This window comes from Salmo trutta, chromosome 11 (genome assembly GCF_901001165.1).
Source record: "Salmo trutta chromosome 11, fSalTru1.1, whole genome shotgun sequence".
In the NCBI taxonomy this organism is placed as follows: Eukaryota; Metazoa; Chordata; class Actinopteri; order Salmoniformes; family Salmonidae; genus Salmo; species Salmo trutta.
The window spans coordinates 7,571,301-7,596,251 of NC_042967.1; the positions used below are offsets into that span (position 1 = coordinate 7,571,301).

Consider the following 24,951-nt stretch of genomic DNA (forward strand, 5'->3'; position numbering starts at 1 on the left):
AAACTCAGCTTAAAAAGAAACGTCCTCTCACTGTCAACTGCGTTTATTTTCAGCAAACTTAACATGTGTAAATATTTGTATGAACATAACAAAATTCACGATTGAGACATAAACTGAAGAAGTTCCATAGAAATGTAACTAACAGAAATGGAATAATGTGTCCCTGAACAAAGGGTTGTCAAAATCAAAAGTAACAGTCAGTATCTGGTGTGGCAACTAGCTGCATTAAGTACTGCAGTGCATCTCCTCATGGAATGCACCAGATTTGCCAGTTCTTGCTGTGAGATGTTACCTCACTCTTCCACCAAAGCACCTGCAAGTTCCCGGACATTTCTGGGGGAAATGGCCCTAGCCCTCACCCTCCGATCCAACAGGTCCCAGACGTGCTCCATGGGATTGAGATCCGGGCTCTTCGCTGGCCATGGCAGAACACTGACATTCCTGTCTTGCAGGAAATCACGCACAGAACAGGCAGTATGGCTGGTGGCATTGTTATGCTGGAGGGTCATGTCAGGATGAGCCTGCAGGAAGGGTACCACATGAGGGAGGAGGATGTCGTCCCTGTAACGCACAGCGTTGAGATTGCCTGCAATGACAACAAGCTCAGTCCGATGATGCTGTGACACACCGCCCCAGACCATGGCGGACCCTCCACCTCCAAATCGATCCCGCTCCAGAGTACAGGCCCCGGTGTAACGCTCATTCCTTCGACGATAAACGCGAATCCGACCATTACCCCTGGTGAGACAAAACCGCGACACGTCAGTGAAGAGGACCAGTCCTGTCTGGTCCAGCGACGGTGGGTTTGTGCCCATAGGCGACGTTGTTGCCGGTGATGTCTGGAGAGGTCCTGCCTTACAACAGGCCTACAAGCCCTCAGTCCAGCCTCTCTCAGCCTATTGCGGACAGTCTGAGCACTGATGGAGGGATTGTGCGTTCCTGGTGTAACTCGGGCAGTTGTTGTTGCCATCCTGTACCTGTCCCGCAGGTGTGATGTTCGGATGTACCGATCCTGTGCAGGTGTTACACGTGGTCTGCCACTGCGAGGATGATCAGCTGGCCGTCCTGTCTCCCTAAAGCGCTGTCTTAGGCATCTCACAGTACAGACATTGCAATTTATTGCCCTGGCCACATCTGCAGTCCTCATGCCTCCTTGCAGCATGCCTAAGGCACATTCACGCAGATGAGCAGGGACCCTAGGCATTTTTCTTTTGGTGTTTTTCAGAGTCAGTAGAAAGGCCTCTTTAGTGTCCTAAGTTTTCATAACTGTGACCTTAATTTCCTACCGTCTGTAAGCTGTTAGTGTCTTAATGACCGTTCCACAGGTGCATGTTCATTAATTGTTTCTGGTTCATTGAACAAGCATGGGAAACAGTGTTGAAACCCTTTACAATGAAGATCTGTGAAGTTATTTGGATATTTACGAATTATCTTTGAAAGACAGGGTCCTAAGAAAGGGATGTTTCTTTTTTTGCTGATTTTAGATTCATTAAGCCCTAATCTATGGATTTCACATGACTGGTTTCCACATGACCAAGAGTGAAATGATCTGAATTTAAAAACAGACAATCTGACAAAGATCTGAATTTATGAATGACCCAGAGAGCACTCTGACACTGGAGGCAATTTACAAACAGGGGAAGGCGTCTCGCCATAGTACCCTACCAGTCTAACATCAACTTGCTATCACTGAGATGGGAGGGGTGGAAATATTTGAGGTGTCCTAAAAAACGTGTGCTAAACTGCCAACTTCGGCTGGCTATGGCATCGATTTAGCCAGCGAAAGCTCACAGTAGCCTAGTCAGTGGCATATCAATGTTTTATTAAATGCGATGCCCATTGAATGACAGGTGACTGTGGGAAGCCTGTTTAGGAACATCAACTTATTAAAAAAAAGACTGCATCTTCCACTTTCCTCTGTTGGACCTGCGGTAACTGTCAACAACCCCTACTGTGGCCCTATAGCCCTCCTGTCACAGCGGGTGGCTTTAGTAATCAGGAGAGGTGGAGTCAGGCGCAGGAGTCGGATGATTCCGGGAATAAAGTTTAATAAAATATTCACACAGAAAAATATGCAAAGAACGGAGTGCAGGGTGTGCAAAAACAAAGGCACCACCCTTTAAAGAACGTTCACCAGGGACGCAGCCCAAAAACAATACAACGTAACTCCAAGAGGGAAAAACACAGAACTTCATAACAAACAAACAACCCTGACAACGAACAATCCCGCACAAACCACAAACCTAACTAGCTAGTCTAAATACCCTTCCCCACTAACAATAAACACAAAACAGGTGCGTAACTAACCTAGGCCTAACTAACAGAACGTGAAACATAAATCGGTGACAGCTAATAGGCCGGCGACGACGACCGCCGAGCGCCGCCCAGGCGAGGAGGGGCACCACCTTCCGTAGGTGTCGTGACACCTCCCAAGCCACTGAGTAGTAAGAAGGAGTTACCCTTAATCAGATATTTGTTTGTGCTATTATTGTTATGTATCTCTCCCATGATTGCAGTGTTTCCCAACCCTGGTCCTCGAGTACCCCTGGACAAGCACACCTGATTCAACTTGTCAACTAATCATCAAGCCCTCAATAAGTTGAATGAGGTGTGTTTGTCCAGGGCTACAGTAAAAATAAGTGTACTGTTGGGGTACTCGAGGACCAGGGTTGGGAAACACTGGTAGTTTACATAAGCAGTACCGTATTTCAAAGAGCAGCGTGCATAGCCTTTTCATTTAGCCACACCCTTTAAGCTCTGATGCCAACCAATAACACTTTTTCTTCAGTGTAAACAGAAATGAACAGTGACCAACAACAATTTCCACGTTAGCGTTTACACTGTTATTATTTTGACCTTTATTTACACCATGGGACTCAAAATACGACTATTTTAACTGCACAGCCTCGCATACAGTATATCACAAAAGTGAGTACACCCCTCACATTTTTGTAAATATTTGAGTATATCTTTTCATGTGACAACACTGAAGAAATGACACTTTGCTACAATGTAAAGTAGTGAGTGTACAGCTTGTATAACAGTGTAAATTTGCTGTCCCCTCAAAATAACACAACACACAGCCATTAATGTCTAAACCGCTGGCAACAAAAGTGAGTACACCCCTAAGTGAAAATGTCCAAATTGGGCCCAATTAGCCATTTTCCCTCCCCGGTGTCATGTGACTCGTTAGTGTTACAAGGTCTCAGGTGTGAATGGGGAGCAGGTGTGTTAAATTTGGTGTCATCCCTCTCACACTCCCTCATACTGACTGGTCACTGGAAGTTCAACATGGCACCTCATGGCAAAGAACTCTCTGAGGATCTGAAAAAAAGAATTGTTGCTCTACATAAAGATGGCCTGGGCTATAAGAAGATTGCCAAGACCCTGAAACTGAGCTGCAGCACAGTGGCCAAGACCATACAGCGGTTTAACAGGACAGGTTCCACTCAGAACAGGCCTCGCCATGGTCGACCAAAGAAGTTGAGTGCACGTGCTTAGCGTCATATCCAGAGGTTGTCTTTGGGAAATAGACGTATGAGTGCTGCCAGCATTGCTGCAGAGGTTGAAGGGGTGGGGGGTCAGCCTGTCAGTGCTCAGACCATACGCCGCACACTGCATCAAATTGGTCTGCATGGCTGTCGTCCCAGAAGGATGCCTCTTCTAAAGATGATGCACAAGAAAGCCCGCAAACAGTTTGCTGAAGACAAGCAGACTAAGGACATGGATTACTGGAACCATGTCCTGTGGTCTGATGAAACCAAGAAACTTATTTGGTTCAGATGGTGTCAAGCGTGTGTGGCGGCAACCAGGTGAGTACAAAGACAAGTGTGTCTTGCCTACAGTCAAGCATTGTGGTGGGAGTGTCATGGTCTGGGGCTGCATGAGTGCTGCCGGCACTGGGGAGCTACAGTTCATTGAGGGAACCATGAATGCCAACATGTACTGTGACATACTGAAGCAGAGTATGATCCCCTCCCTTCGGAGACTGGGCCACAGGGCAGTATTCCAACATGATAACGACCCCAAACACACCTCTAAGACGACCACTGCCTTGCTAAAGAAGCTGAGGGTAAAGGTGATCGACTGGCCAAGCGTATCTCCAGACCTAAACCCTATTGAGCATCTGTGGGGCATCCTCAAATGGAAGGTGGAGGAGTGCAAGGTCTCTAACATCCACCAGCTCCGTGATGTCGTCATGGAGGAGTGGAAGAGGACTCCAGTGGCAACCTGTGAAGCTCTGGTGAACTCCATGCCTAAGAGGGTTAAGGCAGTGCTGGAAAATGATGGTGGCCACACATAATATTGACACTTTGGGCTGTTTCACTTAGGATATTTTCACTTAGGGGTGTACTCACATTTGTTGCCAGCGGTTTAGACATTAATGGCTGTGTGTTTGTGTTATTTTGAGGGGACAGCAAATTTACACTGTTATACAAGCTGTATACTCACTACTTTACATTGTAGCAAAGTGTCATTTCTTCAGTGTTGTCACATGAAAAGATATACTCATATTTACAAAAATGTGAGGGGTGTACTCACTTTTGTGAGATACTGTACTTACCCCGGGTAGTGTTTAATTTGCGTTGGAGACATGACTTGGTTGACAGATGTTATCTAGGTAACCCTAGCTAGGTGCTGGATAACTATGGTTTTTCACACTCAAAAAATAGCCTCCATCATGGAGGTGCTGGCGAATGCAGCCATGGCAAATATCTGTAAACTCGTAGACGACAACTATGCAGTGTTTCGTTTGGAAATTTCTCAAAGCCAGAAAGAAAACAGGGGATTACGGAGGAAACTACAGCTTCTGGAACTGAAGGTGGCACGGGAGCGCGTCCTCACCAGTCGTCCCAGTGTCAAGATCCTCGACGGATACAGAGGAATGGCTAGAGGTACATTTTGCATGAAGCTGCTGGGCCTTTCGCCAGTCATGTATACTGTAGCTCAGTGCCAGTCGCCCTGTTCTCCTCTGCACATTTGTTCAGATGTTACCCAGAATTGGGTCTTGGTCAGTTTTTGAATAGTATGCAATAATTCCCGTGATTACTTAGTTTAATGACTTGATATTTTTCCATGCAATGTTCAATTCACTGGTGTTACTAAACAATCAATACCACGAATCAATAACCAGAATTTATCACAGAACTTTTACGATTCCATTATTCAGACCAGAATCGCTTCCAGCCACATACTCATAGGAAAAAATATCACCTCTTTTCTAACAGCGTTCTGCCTTTCCTCTATCGCAAGATTAAAACCAATGTTACAACTGTATCTCTCTTTCGGCTTCACACTTATGAAATGTCTATGACCTTATATGTACCATGTAAAATCGCCAAATTTATAAAATACTTACTACAACTTAATACAACTCCCTTCAAACCTATCCGCTCATTATAATTCATTAGATTTCGGTAACTGTCTCTTCAATTTAAACTAAACAAGCCATCAAAACGTTCGGTTTATATCTTAAACAACGGTCGTTAGTGGTATCTTTCCAGGCAAAACATACCAACAGTTGAATAACAATCAGCACCTAAAACTTTTATCCACTGATGCATAGGTTGAGAAGCGAACCCGAGTCTCCCGCATGGCAGGCGAGACTTCTACCACAGAACCACCAACGCACTATTGAACTGATGGACACTCCTCGCAAATAACCCTATTTATCAATGTCTGTAGTCGTACAATTAGGCGCGTACTATCGATACAATTTCCAGAACATAGCCCTAATGTAAATGTCTAAGCCTTTCTCCTGCGACCGTTGACTCTGCCCCTCTTTTTCTACACTTGCCTTCTTCTGTGGGCTTCAGACAACCACACCCTGGCTATGTCTAACCATCGACATGCTGTTTTTCTGTCTTGTCCCCACATACCTTATGCATCTTCCTTACTTTTAGTCCCATCTTTAACCCAGCATTTAAAACATATTTTTCTACCCTAGCCACGCCCGTCGTATGCGTCTTGCCAATAGCCACAATTATCGTCCTAAAATATTCCTCCAATCTCTTTGATGCCTTTTTGTTTGTAAATTCAAATCAGCTATACATCTCCTTTTATTCTACACCTAAATTTATCCTATTATTTTTATCTCCAATCTTTTTATTATACTATTATTCTCTTGCCTTTAAATTCTTAATTCATTATTCCTCTTTTACCTCGCCTTATAACCTCACCTCCTTTCCCAAGAATTACTCCGCCGAACCCAATCGTACCTTTTTTATATTTACGAATCTTGCCGATATCAATTACTAAACCAATTATTCCCTATATCTTCGAACCTAATCGTACCTTTATATTTACGAATCTTGCCGGTGGACCAATACTCTATGGTACCATGGTACTAACAACACATTCACCACAGGTTTGCATGTCACAATAATGACTCTATAATATTTCTTATCTACTCATAATAATTCATAATTTGGTTCACTTACATCGAACAAGTGCTTCACAAAATTAATTTGGATATAGCCAATATGCAGATCTTTATTATAACAATAGGTGTCTGCTTACCTGTTTTTAGTTGTCCGGACTCTTTGTGAAACACACCGTTCCACGACAGAGATGTCCAATTGGCTGATCAATACTCAGCGAAGTCCCAGTACCAGAATCATGTCGGGGTCACCATTTGTGGGGTCGCGTCAATTCGAATCTGGTATCAGAACAAAATAGTCAGCACATAGTAACTTCTGATTTCTTTGTACTTTAATTAATGCAAACACTTGAATGGTAAATATGATGTTCGTATATATACAGGCTCGCTGTGTCACCACGCAGGGCAGACAGAGAACTCAGTGACACATCCTTTGCTTTTCATTAAATACTCTGACAGAGATAGTTCCCGCTCACTGCTGGCCTGTCAGAGGGAGGATGAGCGTGGTTTAAACTTACTCATCCTATCGTTGGCGTGCAGGCTGGTCCCAGCCTCTAGACGCATCTTTTTTTGCCAAGCATAGTTGTCTTCTAACTTATCTTCATGTGTGTACCCGAGAGTCAGACACCCAAGGACAGTGCCTGTTCTTGTGCCACAGCCATTCTCCCCTCTATCAGTTCCTCACATACGCCTGTCCTTGAGCGGCCCCACAATCAGGCATTGTGTGTGTGTCACGAGTCTACTCAGCCTGCACTACTAGCCAGCAACCCTCCAGTTAGTCATGTCTATTATATGTCGCTCAATCTATGTTAATACAATATAAACCTCTTATGTTTAGCATTAGTATTCATAAGTTATGCACCACAACTAATTTTATTATATAGGTTTAAATAGTTGTATTATATTGGTTATGCAAACAAATAGTTGGTTAAACCCTAACAGTATATCTTGGTTTTGTCAATATCCACTAGGTGAAGAAGATTAGTAGGCTGAAGCCCATTGCTTTTTTCCCCCATGTATGTTTCTCCTGAAAAGAGACTCAAACAGCCCTTATTGTTGATAGTAAACATTCAGCCATCAATGTCTATTCACAACGTTTGTTTTCAACATAGAAAGCTCGTAGGTTTTAGTTTACTCCAAGGTTTAGCTAGTTAGAGCAAGATGGAAAACGAGCAAAAACGTATCTCTACAAGTGTTTTCATGTTTGATTGTTGAGATTGTGGTTTTGGTCCGATATTCAGGGTGGGTGTATTGTTTGTCGTTTCCTTCCTAAAGAGAAACATGGGTCACTTCAGTGTTCAAACTAAAGTTGAAACATTACCTGACTATTTACATATTAGAGATTACTATTTGGTTATATATTTGAAACCCAACCCATGCTTAATCCACTAAAATATGTCACATTCAACGTAAAAGGTCTTAACAGCCCGGTTAATAGGAAAAGAGTCTGTACATACCTTAAGAAATTAAAGGCTTTACAAGAAACATCTTAGTCAGTGAACACAATAAATGAAAGAGGGAATGGGTAGGACAAGTTTGGCGTCATCTTTTAACTCCAAAGCAAGAGGAACTGCAATTTTGATAAGTAAACACATCCCCTCCTGCGTCAACAACACCATGTCTTATCCCTCAGGAAGGTTTGTTTTGGTGCAGGGGCATATGTATTCGGAGTCTTGGACCCTATTGAATATTTATGCTATTTATATATATATATATATATATATATTTATAAATGGAGCACATAGATCGAGACTAAACTCTACACTCCTGAACCCTCCTTTGTGCATTCATCAAAGAGCAGATCAATATTTTTACTTAGACAAAAACCCTCTGCTCCTGACAGTTTCATTCTTTGGGACGCATTGAAAGCCTCTGAGGGACAGATCATTGCCTATACTAAAGGGCTGAAGAGAGAACACGGTGCTGAACTGAATGTCCTTTTATCTGAAATCTCAAAGCTAGAGAGAACCTACCAAAGAGGCCCGACTAAAGACCTATACAGGCTTTTGGTAAATAAAAAGCTGAAATATAATATTCTGAACACGTATCAAGTTGAGAGGGCCATCGCTAAATCGAAACAGCGTTACTACGAGCTTGGAGAGAAAGCTCACCAAGTGTTGTCATGGAAACTGAAAGCAGAGGAAAGTAAGAGGACAGTTAATGCTATAGAAACTCTTACTAACGAGATATCTTTCAACCCTACTGAATTATACTTTTAAGAAATACTATAAAGACCTCTATACTTCCCAATCAAGCGACGATCTATCAGAGATCAACTCTTTTCTCTCCTCTCTCAACCTCCCATGCCTGTCAGAGGTAGACCGAGAGCGCCTGAGTGAACAGTTCTCAGTACCTGAATTGTTGGAGGCCATTAAATCTTTATCTTCTAATAAATCTCCAGGGGAGGATGGCTTCCCTCCAGAGTTCTATGAAGAATTTAAGGAGCTGTTGTTACCCTACCTTATAGAAAATCCAGGGGGAACAACTGCTTTCTGGAGTCTCTCTCAAACTGTGATTACAGTAATTCACAAGAAAGGGAAAAACCCACTAGTGCGCCTCCTATAGACCAATCTCTCTCCTTAATACAGATTGTAAACTGGTCACCAAGATGCTGTCTAAATCAAATCGTATTTATATAGCCCTTCGTACATCAGCTGATATCTCAAAGTGCTGTACAGAAACCCAGCCTAAAACCCCAAACAGCAGTCGTGTCTCCCCCTGTTGGTCAACCCAGACCAGACTGGCTTCATAATTAATAGATTGTCCTCCAATAATCTCAGTTTTTTATATATGTAACCCTCTCACCAGGCTCGAATATGACTCACAATATTAACTTATGCAGAGTATCTCAGCAGCATGGGATGTTAGGTGAGAAGGACATCTCCAATAAGAATTCCTATTGTAAACTATCTAGGGTTATGACAATAGGGTATTAACTTCAGATGAAATGATTATAGGTTTCTGTTATTGAATCAGGATAGACCATCCCATGCATTAAATGAAATTGAAACAATCAATGACTCCACCAAGGCAATATACATAACGTTCCATATGTGTATTGAAACATTTTCAAACACAAATACATTTTCAGACACAACATCAAAATACATTTTTTTTTTTAAATCCCCAATGAGTCGTGCACAACCCGTGTCCAAATTATTTCAAGTTTGCTTAAATAAACCGTTGGCGCGCGTTGGAGCTCAAAAAAAAAAATGAAGACACCCAAAAATATCCAGAAGCACCTCACCTTGTGGTTACTCACTGCTTGGTAGATATTCCCTCAGCGAAGTATGGCAGTTCCATGCATGTTTCCTCACGAAGTCCAAGGCAAGCACAGCTACCCATGCAGACAGTACTCCTTAGCCGTAACCGATATCCCATGGGAACACGAACTCGTTAAGCTTCCCAAGCAATTATCTCCTGGTGTCACACGATGCTAGGCTAACCTCAATGCTGGCAAATAGCTCCACGACGAGACGGTAGCTTCAGTCTTTACTAAGTTTTAACAAATTTATAACAACTATTTTATAAAATAAAACATGTCTTAGTAAGTATGGGTTTTGTTCTAGTTCTGTCGTCTTTTATAATTTCTTTACCAACCGTTCTAAGGTAAAAACGTCCATCCTTCCATCAACGTCTTTTCCCTCTCTTTTTTCCCTGGCCTCCCGTTAACCAAGTCAACTCCCATTGGCCACAACTTAACAAGCGACCTTATTGGTCAAAACTTAAACTTCAAAGTAAAACAAACTATTCACTTATACATTAAATACATATTTCTTCAAAAGCATAATGCATTAACAACATTACAGTTTAGGAGCAATTCAATCATCTTTTAAATGTATAACCAATTAATTATAACAAATAAACTCAATACCTGGTTCAAACAAGGGTATTACATATTGTAACGACCCGGTATTGTGTTCTGTGTTTGTGGGTGTGTTATGGTTCTCATGGCTACTAGCAGGGGTTAAATATGTCAGGACAGAGGGAAAGGTTGGGGGGGTATGATGGGTAATCCCGCGGGATTTGGGAATGCATAAATAGGGATTACTGTCTCATCTTTCTCTCTCTCTTTCTGTTCGGGCCTTGATCTGTTCCTAGGGGAGTGACCCTGAACTCGACATGGTATAATTGTGTACGTTCGGTATTTAGCGGCGTGGGCTGTGGCCAGAACAATAGCCCAGTTTAGGAATAAACCTGTGTTCTGACCTGCACACCTAGAGTCCGTCTCTTTTCCTTTCATGACCCAGCCGGGTCATTACAATATATATAATTCACCTTGCTAACAAAAACAAAATACCCACTGCCGCAGTCTCCCTCGACACCGAAAAGGCCTTTGATAGGGTTGAATGGCCATATATTTCGCGTATTGGAAAAGTTTGGTATCAAATTGTATTAGTCACATGTGCCGAATACAACAGGCCTTACAGTGAAATGCTTACTTATGAGCCCCTAACCAACAATGCAGTACAAATAAGAATAAGAAATAAAAGTAACAAATAATTAAAGAGCAGCAGTAAAATAACAATAGCGAGGCTATATACAGTGGGTTCCAGTACAGAGTCAATGTACGGGGGCACCGGTTAGTCGAGGTAATTGATGTAATATGTACATGTAGGTAGAGTTACTAAAGTGACAATGCATAGATAATTAGAGACTAGCAGCAGCGTAAAAGAGGGAGGGAGTGGGGGGGCAATGCAAATAGCCAATTGACTAGATGTTTACGAGTCTTATGGCTAGAAGCTGTTTAGAAGACTCTTGGACCTAGACTTGGTGCTCCGGTACCGCTTGCCATGACTAGGGTGGCTGGAGTCTTTGACAATTTTTAGGGCCTTCCTCTGTCACCACCTGGTATAGAGGTCCTGAATGGCATGAAGCTTTAGGTGCCATGTTTGTAAATTTGAAAAATAAATCACTCTACAAATCTTCTAAAGCTAGGATTGTTATCAATAGGATTACTTCCTCCTCTTTCCCTCTCTACAGGGGGAACAGACGAGGTTTCCCAATTGGCCCCCACCTCTTGGCCCTCGCCATCGAACCGTTGGCTGAGGCCATTAGAACGTGCCCTGACATACAAGGCTTTGAGGTGGGCCCCCATACCCATAAGTTATCACTCTTTGTGGACGACCTTGTCTTATTTCTAACGAACCCAGAACATTCCCTCTCTCACTTACAGAACCTATTATAGTTCTTTCTCTGGATATAAGGTCAATTTTGATAAAAGTGAAATTTTACCGTTGTCTGTCTTTGACCATCAAGCATAAGTTTCCTTTTAGATGGTTGCCTATGGGCTTCACATATTTGGGCATAATGGTGGATGGTAACCTGAACAACCTCTATAAACTCAATCTGGCCAGTTTGTTGCAAAAGGTGGAGGGTGACCTGTGTAAATGGATGGACTTGCCTCTCACTCTATTGGGTAGAATCAATGTAATTAAAATGAATGTCTGTTAATGGAATTTTATATCTTAATGATAATAATTAGCAATCAATAAGCCTTGACTAATCCCCAGGGTTTGTAAGACACTGGGTTTAATAATAATTAGGCAAGGACTCAGCTTTCTGCAAAAGGTTAATTCGGCTTTATTCAGAGAACGTTCTGAGGTCCAAATAACAAAACACCATTATATACCAGGCTCCTCATTTAAATCACACTCCTCCACACAAACCGTAGTTAACCTACACACATACATTTTCACAAACACTAGATATATGAAACACTCCTCGGATTTCTCACAACCGTTAATCACTATCCAGCGCTGTCTGTGCTCTTTCCCCCCCCCCCCCCCCCCCCCGAGATTTGTGGTGGCTAATTTCTGCATTACCAAATGAGAAGAGTTACAAACACACCAGTCCGAGTTAAACTACATCTTTAATACTTAAGATACTTTTGCAAAAGTACTTGACCCCCAATAATGCACTCTCTCGAATGAACCATTGAATGAGGTAATTACACAATGTCTACAGACATCTTTTATAGCAACGATACACCCCCTTCAACGTACATTGACAAACCACAGATACTTAGTAACAGTTCACAAAGGTTAAGTTTTGTATGACAGATATCCATAAAACACAGCAGGCAGTAACTGCTATGTCAACAGGGTTCATTGTATAGCCCAGTATCTGGTCCGCCTAGAACCGTCCCTCCCTGGTACGGTATAGAACGAAAACACCATTTCATCCAATGGCATATATCGATTGTCAACTCTAGATACTCCCATCTCAAGCAAACCCCCTCTTGACCCTACTCCTGGACAGGCTCACTGGGGAGTGAGCCTCTAGGCCATATATTATCACAGGATAAGTGCAAGATCTAAGAGAGGACATACAAGGGTCCATTTACTGCCATAATCCTCCCCACAATAAAGAAAAGGAGGGAGTGACTTGCTCACAGACATTGTGGAGACAAGTAATTGGTTCCCCATTAATCACGCCATCCCTTCACATGGTTTAAGAATAAGTAAAGACACATTCCCATGGCGACAAATCTGATCTCTCCCCTCTCTGGGCCCCAAGTGTCTGAGCCCCAGCTAAGGTAGACGTGCAACTGAAAAGACACCAGAGTCCAATGGACACTTTCTAATGACAAGTACCTCAAATAAGCATATTATACTAATAAAACATCTTAATTATCTATGTTACCCAACTAATTCTGATTCATCCACGACAGATTAGAGAAACCTTGGAGGTACCTCCCGGTTTTCTCAAGTCTCTCCAAGTTTCTAGGTCGGGTAAAACAGAGGTCTACTGTTCTCTCATCTCCCTGCTAAAACACCCCTACTTAAAACACACACACCCCCATTTTGTCCCGGCCCTCTACTAGACCTTATGGGACTAACCATTCAGTACCTTAATTATTCATTATCCATGCTACATAACTACTAATTAATAATGGATTATTGATTCATTTACCTTTATTAGATAATTCTCGTATCAATGTCCTGCCCAGATTTCTATATTTGTTTCAATCTCTCCCTATCCCTGTGCCCGCAGCATTCTTTTCCTCTCTCGACAAGCTGACCAGACGGTTTATCTGGCACGGCAAAACCCCTAGGCTTAGCCTGGATAAACTGACCCTTAATTACGGTCAAGGGGGCTTAAACCTCCCCAATTTCAGAATGTATTACTGGGCTGCGCAGTCTAGATTTCTGATTGATCCAGTTTAATTTCCTCCATCAGCTCTATATCACCCCAACTAGATTACACAAGTTCAACCCTGATATCTCCTCCCTGTGTTTTAGATGTGGCTCAGATGAAGGAACATTCCTCCATTCCACTTGGCAGTGTTCAGAACTACACCGTTTCTGGCAGGGGGTATGCGATACCATATCCTCAATTCATGGGGCTGTAGACCAGGTCGTCTGTCTACTGGGTAACTATACTAATTCCAATCTTAGGCAAAGCCATACTATAAAGCTAACAGAAATATTGCTAGCGATTGCCAATAAATGTATTGCCTTGAAATGGTAATTGGATTCCTCCCTGCCAGTTGCAATGTGGCTATCGGAAGTTAATAGTAGTATACGACTGAAGAAAATGACTTACTGCTTGAGGAATAAGTTGGAGACATTTTATAGAATTTGGCAACCTTTTATTGATTATATGGAGAATCTCCCCTCGCATCACATTGATTGCATCTCTATATAATCCTCATGTAATGTTTCACACTTAATGTATAATATGTAGCCTACGGCAGGTGACCATATGATCTAATGTCTTTTTATTTACATTTTATTCTGATTATTTTTTGGGTATTTTTTGTTGTTGTTGTTGCACTTACATTGTCATCTTGAAAGTTTGTCACTTTGTTATATTGTTGTCTATCTTCTCATTTTTTGTTTTGAATGTTCCTAATTGGAAAATGCTAAGAAAATAAATAATAAAACCTGACCACTCGGTGCATTCAACATGTCAACACTTCTCACAAATACAAGTAGTGATGAAGTCAATCTCTCCTCTAATTTGAGCGAGGAGAGATTGACATGCATATTAATGTTAGCTCTGTGTACATTTAAGGGCCAGCTGTGCTGCCCTGGTCTGGGCCAGTCCCTCTTTTGTGGCACCTGACCACACGACTGAGCAATAGTCCAGGTGTGACAAAACTAGGGCCTGAAGGACCTGCCTTGTTGATAGTGTTGTTAAGAAGGCAGGGCAGCGCTTTATTATGGGACAGACCTCTCCCCATCTTATCTACTGTTGCATCAATATGTTTTGACCATTACAGTTTACAATCCAGGGTTACTCCAAGCAGTTTATTCTCCTCAATTTACAAAATTTCCACATTATTCATTACAAGATTTAGTTGAGGTTTAGTGAATGATTTGTCCCAAATACAATGCTTTTAGTTTTTTAAATAATACTAAGTAATGTATTTATTGCCACCCATTCTGAAACTGACTGCAGCTCTTTAAGTGTTGCAGTGATTTCACTTGCTGTGGTAGCTGACATGTATAGTGTTGAGTCATCAGCATACATAGACACACAGGCTTTACTCAGAGCCAGTGGCAGGTCATTAGTAAAGATTGAAAAAAGTAAGGAGCCTATAAGTGTGCTGAAAATCTGTTGTTCATTTGTTTGCTGTGAAACAGCATTGTATCTGGTCAAACACCTATTTTTTTTCAAAAGTTTACTAAGGGTTGGTAACAGGCTGATTGGTCGGCTGTTTGAGCCAGTAAAGGGTGCTTTGTTATTCTTGGGTAGCGGAATGACTTTTGATTCCCTCCAGGCCTGAGGGCACACTTTCCTGTAGGCTTAGATTGAAGGGGTGGAAATATCATCCGCTATCATCCTCAGTAATTTTCCATCCAAGTTGTCAGACCCAGGTGGCTTGTCATTGTTGATAGACAACAATACTTTTTTCACCCCTTCCACACTCACTTGTCTTTCATAATTTGGTCAGTTATGCATGGATGTGTAGGTTCAGAATTTGTTGTTGGCATGTCATGCCTAAGTTTGCTCATCTTGACAATGAAAAAATAAAGTAGTTGGCAATAGAGGGTTGTGTGATGAATGAGCCATCTGATTCAATGAATGATGGAGCCGAGTTTGCCTTTTTGTCCAAAATGTCATTTAAGGCGCGCCAAAGCTTTTTCCTATCATTCTTTATAATTTCTGTTTCATAGTACAGTTTCTTCTTTTTGTTCAGTTTAGTCACATGATTTCTCAATGTACAGTACATTTGCCAGCCAGACTTATTTGCCATTCCTTTTCCCCCTCATCCCTCTCAACCATACCATTTTTCAATTCCTCATCAATCCACAGGGATTTAACCATTTTACAGTCATTCTCTTAGTGGATGCATGCTTATTAGTAAATGGAATAAAGAATTTCAGAAAGTTGTCAAATGCAGCTTCTGGTTGCTCCTCATTACAGAGCGGTTTTCCTAATTTAATTCAATAAATTTTATTGGAAACATTCTTTACATTGGGCTTTCTGACATAACACGTTTCATTGTAAACAAACACTGGGAAGCTCTCGCCATTCAAACTTTCCCGCCAGAGAAGCTCTTGCCATTCAAACTTCCACGCCAGTTAATTATGAACGATGTAGCCTATTTTATATCCAGCAAGCAAGAGCAAAGTACTTCTTTCCATGTATGTATGTATGTATGTATGTATGTATGTATGTACATGTCAAATGTTTGGACACACCTACTGATTCCAGGGTTTGTCTTATTTTTACTATTTTCTACATTGTAGAATAATAGTGAAGACAGACTATGAAATAACACATATGGAATCATGTGTGGGGGTGCTTTGCTGGGGGCACCGTCTGTGATTTATTTAGAATTCAAGGCACACTTAACCAGCATGGCTACCACAGCATTCTGCAGCGATACGCCATCCCATCTGGTTTACGCTTAGTGGAACTATAATTTATTTTTCAACAGGACAATGACCCAACACACCTCCAGTCTGTGTAAGGGCTATTTGACCAAGAAGGAGAGTGATGGAGTGCTGCATCAGATGACCTGGTCTCCACAAATCTCCCGACCTACATTTACATTTACATTTTAGTCATTTAGCAGACGCTCTTATCCAGAGCGACTTACAGTGGTGAATGCATACATTTCATACATTTTTTTCTTCTCCGTACTGGTCCCCCGTGGGAATCGAACCCACAACCCTGGCATTGCAAACACCATGCTCTACCAACTGAGCCACACGGGACTAGTAGTAGTAACTCTAACTCTAGTAGTAGTAGCAAAGTAGTAGTAACTATCAGTAGATCCGGTGGCAAAGAGAAGCGCTTCCCGTGTTCATTCTGTGGGAAAGCCTTCAGTTTCCCCAAACAGGTGGAGATCCACCAGAGGATGCCCACGGGGGTGAAATCGTTCAGCTGTCACTTGTGCCAGGCCAGTGTTTCACACTCGTCCTGATGTGGCAGGGGAGAAATCCTACAGCTGCACCCCAGTGTGTGAAGAGGTTCTCCTGCCAGCACCAGCTGAAGATGCACCTGAAGGTCCACACGGGAGAGAGGCCGTTTGCCTGTACCCACTGCGAGAAGAGGTTCTCAGAGAGGAGCTACCTCAGGATACACCAGCAGAAAATGCACACAGCCCATGTATAGAGTATAGTGACATGTAATGTAGTACTAGTTAGTTTGTAGTTAATTGTGTTGGTTTAGGATGTAGTAGGGAACTGGATGAAGTGAACTGAGGAAAGAATGAGTATGATGAGGGAGAGTTGGTGTGATGGTGTCTGTAAGAATGCTTCACTTATTAAGTGTCATTTTTACTTTACATAAAGTGAAGATGACAAAGATGTGTGTAATGTTAAATATTTTCCAAAGGATTCTAAATTGTATTTTAAAGCGAAGGTACAGAAAAGTTTATGTAATAATGTACCCAGGTTGTCTCTCGTTTAGAGGCACAGACCATTTTCCCTTTTTATAAAAATAGTTTATTACAACGAAAGAGCAAAGTGTATCAATGGGTCTGTATAGGAGCAGATCAGGTTCGCATTATTTAGGTAAAATGCTTCATGCATATAGAGTTCTAGTAGCTATTATAGTTATTCAGGTCTAAGAAAGAGTGACAAAGGCCAGATCTGAAACCAAAAACAGAACACAATGTAAGAAATACAGCATGGCTACAATGCATGACCTCAACCCAATTGAGATGGTTTGGGATGAGTTGGACCGCAGAGTGAAGGAAAAGCAGCCAACAAGTGCTCAGTATATGTGGGAACTCCATCAAGACTGTTGGAAAAGCATTCCAGGTGAAGCTGGTTGAGAGAATGCCAAGAGTGTGCAAAGCTGTCAAGGCAAAGGGCGGCTACTTTGAAGAATCTCAAATATAAACTATATTTTGATATGTTTAACACTTTTTGGGTTACTACATGATTCCATGTGTTATTTCATAGTTTTGATGTCTTCACTATTATTCTACAATCGTAAAAAATACAATAAAACCATTGAATGAGAAGGTGTGTCCAAACATTTGACTGGTACTGTATACTGATCAAAAATATGTAAAGTGTTGGTCCCATGTTTCATGAGCTGACATAAAAGATCACAGAAATGTTCCATATACACACAAAAAAAAAGCTTATTTCTCAGAAATTTTGACAACAAATGTTTACATCCTGGTTGGTGAGCATTTCTCGTTTGCCAAGATAAGACAGCCATCTGACAGGTGTGGCATATCAAGATTAAACATCATGATCATTACACAAGTGCACCTTGTGCTAGGGACAATAAAAGGCCACTAAAATGTGCAGTTTTGTCACACAACACAATGCCACAGATGTGTCATGTTTTGAGGGAGTGTGCAATTGGCATGCTGACTGCAGGAATGTCCACCAGAGCTGTGAATTTCCAAATTAAATTCAGTGAATTTCTTAAAAATAAAACTGGTGAAACATTTAAGTTACGTTTTTAGATTAAACTATACTAAATATATTAATGTCACCAAATAGTTGATTAAAACTATGTTTTGCAATGAATGTTACGGTAGCCTCAACAGCACTCTGTAGGGTAGCACCACTGACCGCCACTGGAACCCACTAAGGTGTTTCAGATGTTAAGCTTATGGTCATTTTGCAGCAGTGTGTAGAATGGAGATACCGAGATGTGAAGTGTGCAGGAGAGCATGGGCCAAATTAATATGTAGTATTGGTGGGGGGAGAAAAAACTGTTAATTATGGGGGTGCCCATGTTGCTGGGAATCAGAAGTGCCTGGTGCGAGAAAGACAGGTTGAGGTTGCCAGGGTCAAAAACACATAGAATAAACAAACATACGGTCAATAACACAATAGAGAAAAAGTCTATATACAGTGTGTGCAAATGGGGTAAGATGAGGTAAGGCAATAAATAGGCCATAGTGGCGAAATAATTAGAATTTAGCAATTAAACACTGGAGTGATAGATGTGCAGAAGATGAATGTGCAAGTAGAGATACTGGGGTGCAAAGGAGCAAAAAAATAAATAACAGTATGGGGATAAGGTAGTTGGATGGACTATTTACAGATGGGCTATGTACAGGTGCAATGACCTGTGAGCTGCTCTGACAGCTGGTGCTTAAAGCTAGTGAGGGAGATATGGGTCTCCAGCTTCAGTGATTTTTGCAATTCGTTCCAGTCATTGGCAGCAGAGAACTGGAAGGAAACGCGGCCAAAGGAGGAATTGGCTTTGGGGGTGACCAGTGAAATATACATGCTGGAGCACGTGCTACAGGTGGGTGCTGCTATGGTGACCAGTGAGCTGAGATAAGGCGGGTCTTTACCTAGCAGAGACTTGTAGATGACGTGGAACCAGTGGGTTTGGCGACGAATATGAAGCGAGGGAGGGCCAGCCAACGAGAGCATACAGGTCGCAGCGGTGGGTGACAAAATATGGGGCTTTGGTAACAAAGCGGATGGCACTGTGATAGACTGCATCCAATTTGCTGAGTAGTGTTGGAGGCTATTTTGTAAATGACGTCGCCGAAGTCAAGGATCGGCAGGATAGTCAGTTTTACGAGGGTAAGTTTGGCAGCATGAGTGAAGGATGCTTTGTTGCAAAATAGGAAGACAATTCTAGATTTATTTTTGGATTGGAGATGCTTAATGTGAGTCTGGAAGGAGAGTTTACAGTCTAACCAGACACCTAGGTATTTGTAGTTGTCCACATATTCTAAGTCAGAACCGTCCAGAGTAGTGATGCTGGACGGGCGGGCAGGTGCAGGGCAGCGATCGGTTGAAGAGCATGCATTTAGTTTTACTTGCATTTAAGAGCAGTTGGAGGCCACGGAAGTAGAGTTGTATGGCATTGAAGCTCGTCTGGAGGTTAGTTAACACAGTGTCCAAAGAAGGGCCAGAAGTATACAGAATGGTGTCATCTGCGTAGGGGTGGATCAGAGAATCACCAGCAGCAAGAGCGACATCATTGATGTATACAGAGAAAAGAGTCGGCCCGAGAATTGAACCCTGTGGCACCTCCATAGAGACTGCCAGAGGTCCGGACAACAGGCCCTCCGATTTGAAACACTGAACTCTATCTGATAAGTAGTTGGTGAACCAGGCGAGGCAGTCATTTGAGAAACCAAGGCTGTTGAGTCTGCCGATAAGAATGTGGAGGATTGATAGAGTCGAAAGTCTTGGCCAGGTCGATGAATAGAGCTACACAGTATTGTCTATTATCGATGGCGGTTATGATATCGTTTAGGACCTTGAGCGTGGTTGAGGTGCACCCATGACCAGCTCAGAAACCAGATTGCATAGCGGAGAAGGTACGGTGGGATTCGAAATGGTCAGTGATCTGTTTGTTAATTTGGCTTTCGAAGACCTTTAGAAAGGCAGGACAGGATAGATATAGGTCTGTCGCAGTTTGGGTCTAGAGTGTCTCCCCCTTTGAAGAGGAGGATGACCGCGGCAGCTTTCCAATCTTTGGGGATCTCAGACGATACGAAAGAGAGGTTGAACAGGCTAATAATAGGGCTTGCAACAATGCGGTGGATAATTTTAGAAAGAGATGGTGCAGATTGTCTAGCCCTGCTGATTTGTAGGGGTCCAAATTTTGCAGCTCTTGCAGAACATCAGCTATCTGGATTTTGGTGAAGAAGAAATGTGGGAGGCTTGGGCAAGCTGCTGTGGGGGGTGCAGTGCTGTTGACCAGGGTAGGGATGGCCAGGTGGAAAGCATGGCCAGCCGTAGAAAAATTCTTATTGAAATTCTCAATTATTGTGGATTTATCGGTTGTGACAGTGTTTCCTAGGCTCAGTGCAGTGGGCAACTGGGAGGATGTGCTCTTATTCTCCATGGACTTTACAGTGTCCCAGAACCTATTGGAGTTTGTGCTGCAGGATGCAAATTTCTGTTTGAAAAAGCTAGCCTTTGTTTTCCTAACTGCCTGTGTATATTGGTTCCTAACTTCCCTGAAAAGTTGCACATCGCGGGGACTATTTGATGCTAATGCCATACGCCACAGGATGTTTTTGTGCTGGTCAAGGGCAGTCAGGTCTGGAGTAAATCTGGATGATGAGTTAAGGGTGAGTAGTAGGCCTAGGCCAATACATAGTGATACAAATTTGTGCTTCACTCAAGGTTGGCTTCTTCTTAGCATTCATGCCCTTGGTTATCAACTGCATCGCAGAATTCGAATGTAAAAAAAAACAGAAAATAGATATGGTGGCAGCTGCATTGAAATACTTGGGTGTATGAGGTTTTACTGCAGAAGAGTTACAACACCGTTGGCCTGGTGTAGGATCAGTTAGGGTCAAATTAGTGGAATGGGGGTGTTGGTATATAGGTGTAGGGTTTGTTGGTGGTGCAGTGTTTTCCTTTTTAATTTTTGTTTCACAAAATGTTACGTGATCGACCACACACTACCGCACAGTAGGTGGCGGCAAGCACAAACAAAATGTGTGAACGCCAAAGACACCAAAGAATAAGAAGTAAACGGACGTGAACAGTGAGTTTCCACGTTAGTGTTTTTATAGTCGTTATTTAGACGTTTATTAACACACTGGAAATCAAAATATGACTCCTTTAACTGCACAGAATCACATACTTAATTCGCGTGGGAGACAGGACTTGATATTATCTTGGTAACGATAGCTAGCTGCTAACAATGGCTAACTGTATGGTTTTTCACACTCAAATAGCCTCCATCATGGAGGTGTTAGCGAGTGCAGCCGTGGCAGATGTATGTAAACTTGTAGACGACGACTATGCAGTGTTTCGTTTGGAAATAACTCAAAGCCAGAAAGAAAACAGGGTTTTGCGGAGGAAACTACAGCTACTGGAACTGAAGGTATCACGGGAGCGCGCAGAGAGGACAATGCAACAGCGCGTCGTCACCAGTCGTCCCAGAAGTGTCAAGATTCCCGACCGATACAAAATGGCAAGAGGTACATTTAGCATTGGGCCGAGACAACCCCTCTGCGCATGTGACTTTTGACGCGTTAACCAGAAATGGGTCTGTTTTTGGGACGGATGCAATAATTGCCCTAATTACTTAGCCATCTTGCACAAAGACACTATCATATTCTAAACATATTGATTTACTGCATTTCCTAGTATTTACTAATTGAAAACAATATGATGCATGGAACATAATCGATCAATAAATAGTATATCAATAAGTTATGCTAAGTGTTACCTTACATCCTTGCCAATTCTAGTCAGTGTCAAAGCTGTCAATAGTGTGTACAATATAGAGTTGAGCATTGATAGTACCTAACCACCTCTTGGCTCCCGAGTGGCGCAAGGCACTGCATCTCAGTGCAAGAGGCGTCACTACAGTCCCTGGTTCGAATTCAGGCTGTATCCCATCTGGACGTAATTGGGAGTCCCATAGGGCGGTGCACAATTGGCCCAGCATCGTCCGGGTTTGGCCGGGGTAGGCTATCATTGTAAAGAATAATTTGTTCTTAACTGACTTGCCTAGTTAAATAAAAGGTTACATTTCCCCCCAATCACTTTCTCAGGTGAAGGACATCTCACTGGAGGCCACAGGAGCTTTGTGAAGCCAGTGGGAGACAATACATGGACAGATGACCAACCAATCACTGTTGATGAGGGGAGTGGATCCTCAACCCAGCACGTTATCATGATAGAGGTTAGTGTAATCGTATTACATCAGAATTACAGTACATCAAATGTGTCCCGTTTATTTCCGAAAGGCTCCCGTCTGCTATTCACTTGCTTACATGTACATACTTATTAATCTGCCAAGGTTGAGCTTGTGAGACTTCCCTATGACATTGTTATCCTATTCAACTCATGTACCGGTAATAACCTCCTCTCTTAATGTGTCAGTCTGCAGATGCCAAGGCTGCAGGTCCTGGGGTCAAGCAGGAGAGGACTGAAGGAGAGGACCCACGGCACAGCAGAGACATCCAGACTGGTGCGGCTGTAGCCATGGAGAACCCCACCACCACCACCCCAGCGCAGCCCAGCTCCCGACACAGCATCACGGAGGTCAGTGGAACGCTGAACGCCATCCTTAGGTCAGAGTCAGAGACTTTAACTGTGACACAAAGGCTTTTACACACAGGATCTGACGACAGGTCAGACACAGAGAGACTGGGGAGACTGGGATGTCCTCCTGCTCCCGGCTCAGAGTATTTACTTTACGGTAACCCAAGCCTGGTTCATTCCCATCGGGACTCAGGTGACGCGTTAGAAGCTGGTAATGATCGATCTTGTTCTTACACTACAGAGATGGACCCTGGCAACATATCCTTAGATTTAGAGACACATGCGGATTCGTCTAGAGGGGACTGGAACCGGTACAGTAGTAGTGTATACTCTGAAGGGTGCCTAGATAAGAAAAGGGAGTGTCTAGTTGTAGATGAAGTGACTGTGAAAGTGGAGGGCGACGTTCCTCCCACATGGAATGCAGCTTGTGCAGGACTCTCACAGGGCAGAGATTTCTTAGATTACAGTTTAGAGAGGAATCTAAATGTTGTTACCCACTCCCCTTTACACGTGCTCAGGGATTGCGACCCAGTGTCCACGTCGATTGCGCCTTCAGATTTACAAGGCTGTGTCCTTTTCGATCAGGTATTGAACTCAAACAACAGGGCTAGAGCCCAGACTCAGGGAGGGGGAGCCACATCAGGAAATAGTAAAGAGAAACGGTTCCTCTGCATGTTCTGTAACAAAGGCTTCAGCTGCACCCAGAAGGTGGAGATCCACCAGAGGGTCCACACAGGGGTGAAACCCTTCAGCTGTACCCAGTGTCACATGCGCTTTGCCCAGGCTGGCCACCTGAAGAGGCACCAGAGGGTCCACACAGGGGTGAAACCCTTCAGCTGTACCCAGTGCCAAATGCGCTTCGCTCAGGCTGGTGACCTGAAGAGGCACCAGAGAGTCCACTCAGGGGAGAAACCCTTCAGCTGCCAGATGTGTGAGAAGAGGTTCTCCCGCCAGCACCAGCTGAAGATGCACCTGAAGGTCCACACAGGAGAGAGGGCATTCTCCTGAAGGCATATATAGATTTCTGTGTTTAATATTTCTGAATATTATATTGCATCCAGACATTGTGTAATAAGGCATACATATACATACACAGAGTCATGTAGTAACCCAAAAAGTGTTAAACAAATCAAAATATATTTTATATTTGAGATTCTTCAAAGTAGCCACCCTTTGCCTTGATGACAGCTTTGCACACGCTTGGCATTCTGTCAACCAGCTTCACCTGGAATGCTTTTCCAACAGTCTTGAAGGATTTCCCACAGACCACTTGTCAGCAGACCACTTGTTGGCTGCTTTTCCTTCACTCTGCGGTCCAACTCATCCCAAACCATCTCAATTGGGTTGAGGTCAGGTGATTGTGGAGACCAGGTTATCTGATGCAGCACTCCATCACTCTCCTTCTTCATCAAATAGCCCTTACACAGCCTGGAGGTGTGTTGGGTCATTGTCCTGTTGAAAAACAAATTATAGTTCCACTAAGTGCAAACCAGATGGGATGGCGTATCGCTGCAGAATGCTGTGGTAGCCATGCTGGTTAAGTGTGCCTTGAATTCTAAATAAATCAGAGTGTCACCAGCAAAGCACCATCACACCACCTCCTCCATGCTTCACGGTGGGAACTACACATGCGGAGATTATCCGTTCACCGACTCTGCGTCTCACAAAGACACGGCAGTTAGAACCAAAAGTCTCATCCACAGGTCTAATGTCCATTGCTCGTGTTTCTTGGCCCAAGCAAGTCTCTTCTTCTTATTGGTGTCCTTTAGTGGATTTTGCGACTGCACTTGAAGAAACTTTCAAAGTTCTTGACATTTTCCGGATTGACTGACCATGTCTTAAAGTAATGATGGACTGTCGTTTCTCTTTGCTTATTTGAGCTGTTCTTGCCATAATAAGGACTTGGTCTTTTACCAAATAGGGTTATCTTCTGTATACCACCCCTACCTGGTCACAACACAACTGATTGGCTCAAACGCATTAAGAAGGAAAGAAATTCCACAAATGAACTTTTAACAAGCACACCTGTTAATTGAAATGCATTCCAGGTGACATTATGAAGCTGGTTCAGAGAATGCAAAGCTGTCGAAGGCAAAGGGTGGCTACTTTGAAGAATCTCATACTAAATATATTTTGATTTGTTTAACACTTTTTTTGGTTACTACATGA

The 24,951-nt window shown here is 42.8% G+C and overlaps 2 protein-coding genes across 2 annotated transcripts in view; both read left to right on the forward strand.

Annotated features, from left to right (window-relative positions):
• LOC115201881 (zinc finger protein GLI4-like) overlaps positions 1-24,951 on the forward strand; it is a 225,254-nt gene that overhangs the window by 25,957 nt on the left and 174,346 nt on the right. The gene's annotated exons all lie outside the window — the stretch shown is intronic.
• Positions 21,231-23,928, forward strand: LOC115201859 (uncharacterized). Its single transcript, XM_029765733.1, has 3 exons — positions 21,231-21,710; positions 22,290-22,420; positions 22,621-23,928. Exons 1-3 carry the CDS (start codon positions 21,431-21,433, stop codon positions 23,788-23,790), a joined length of 1,581 nt encoding a protein of 526 aa, XP_029621593.1. The 5' UTR covers positions 21,231-21,430; the 3' UTR covers positions 23,791-23,928.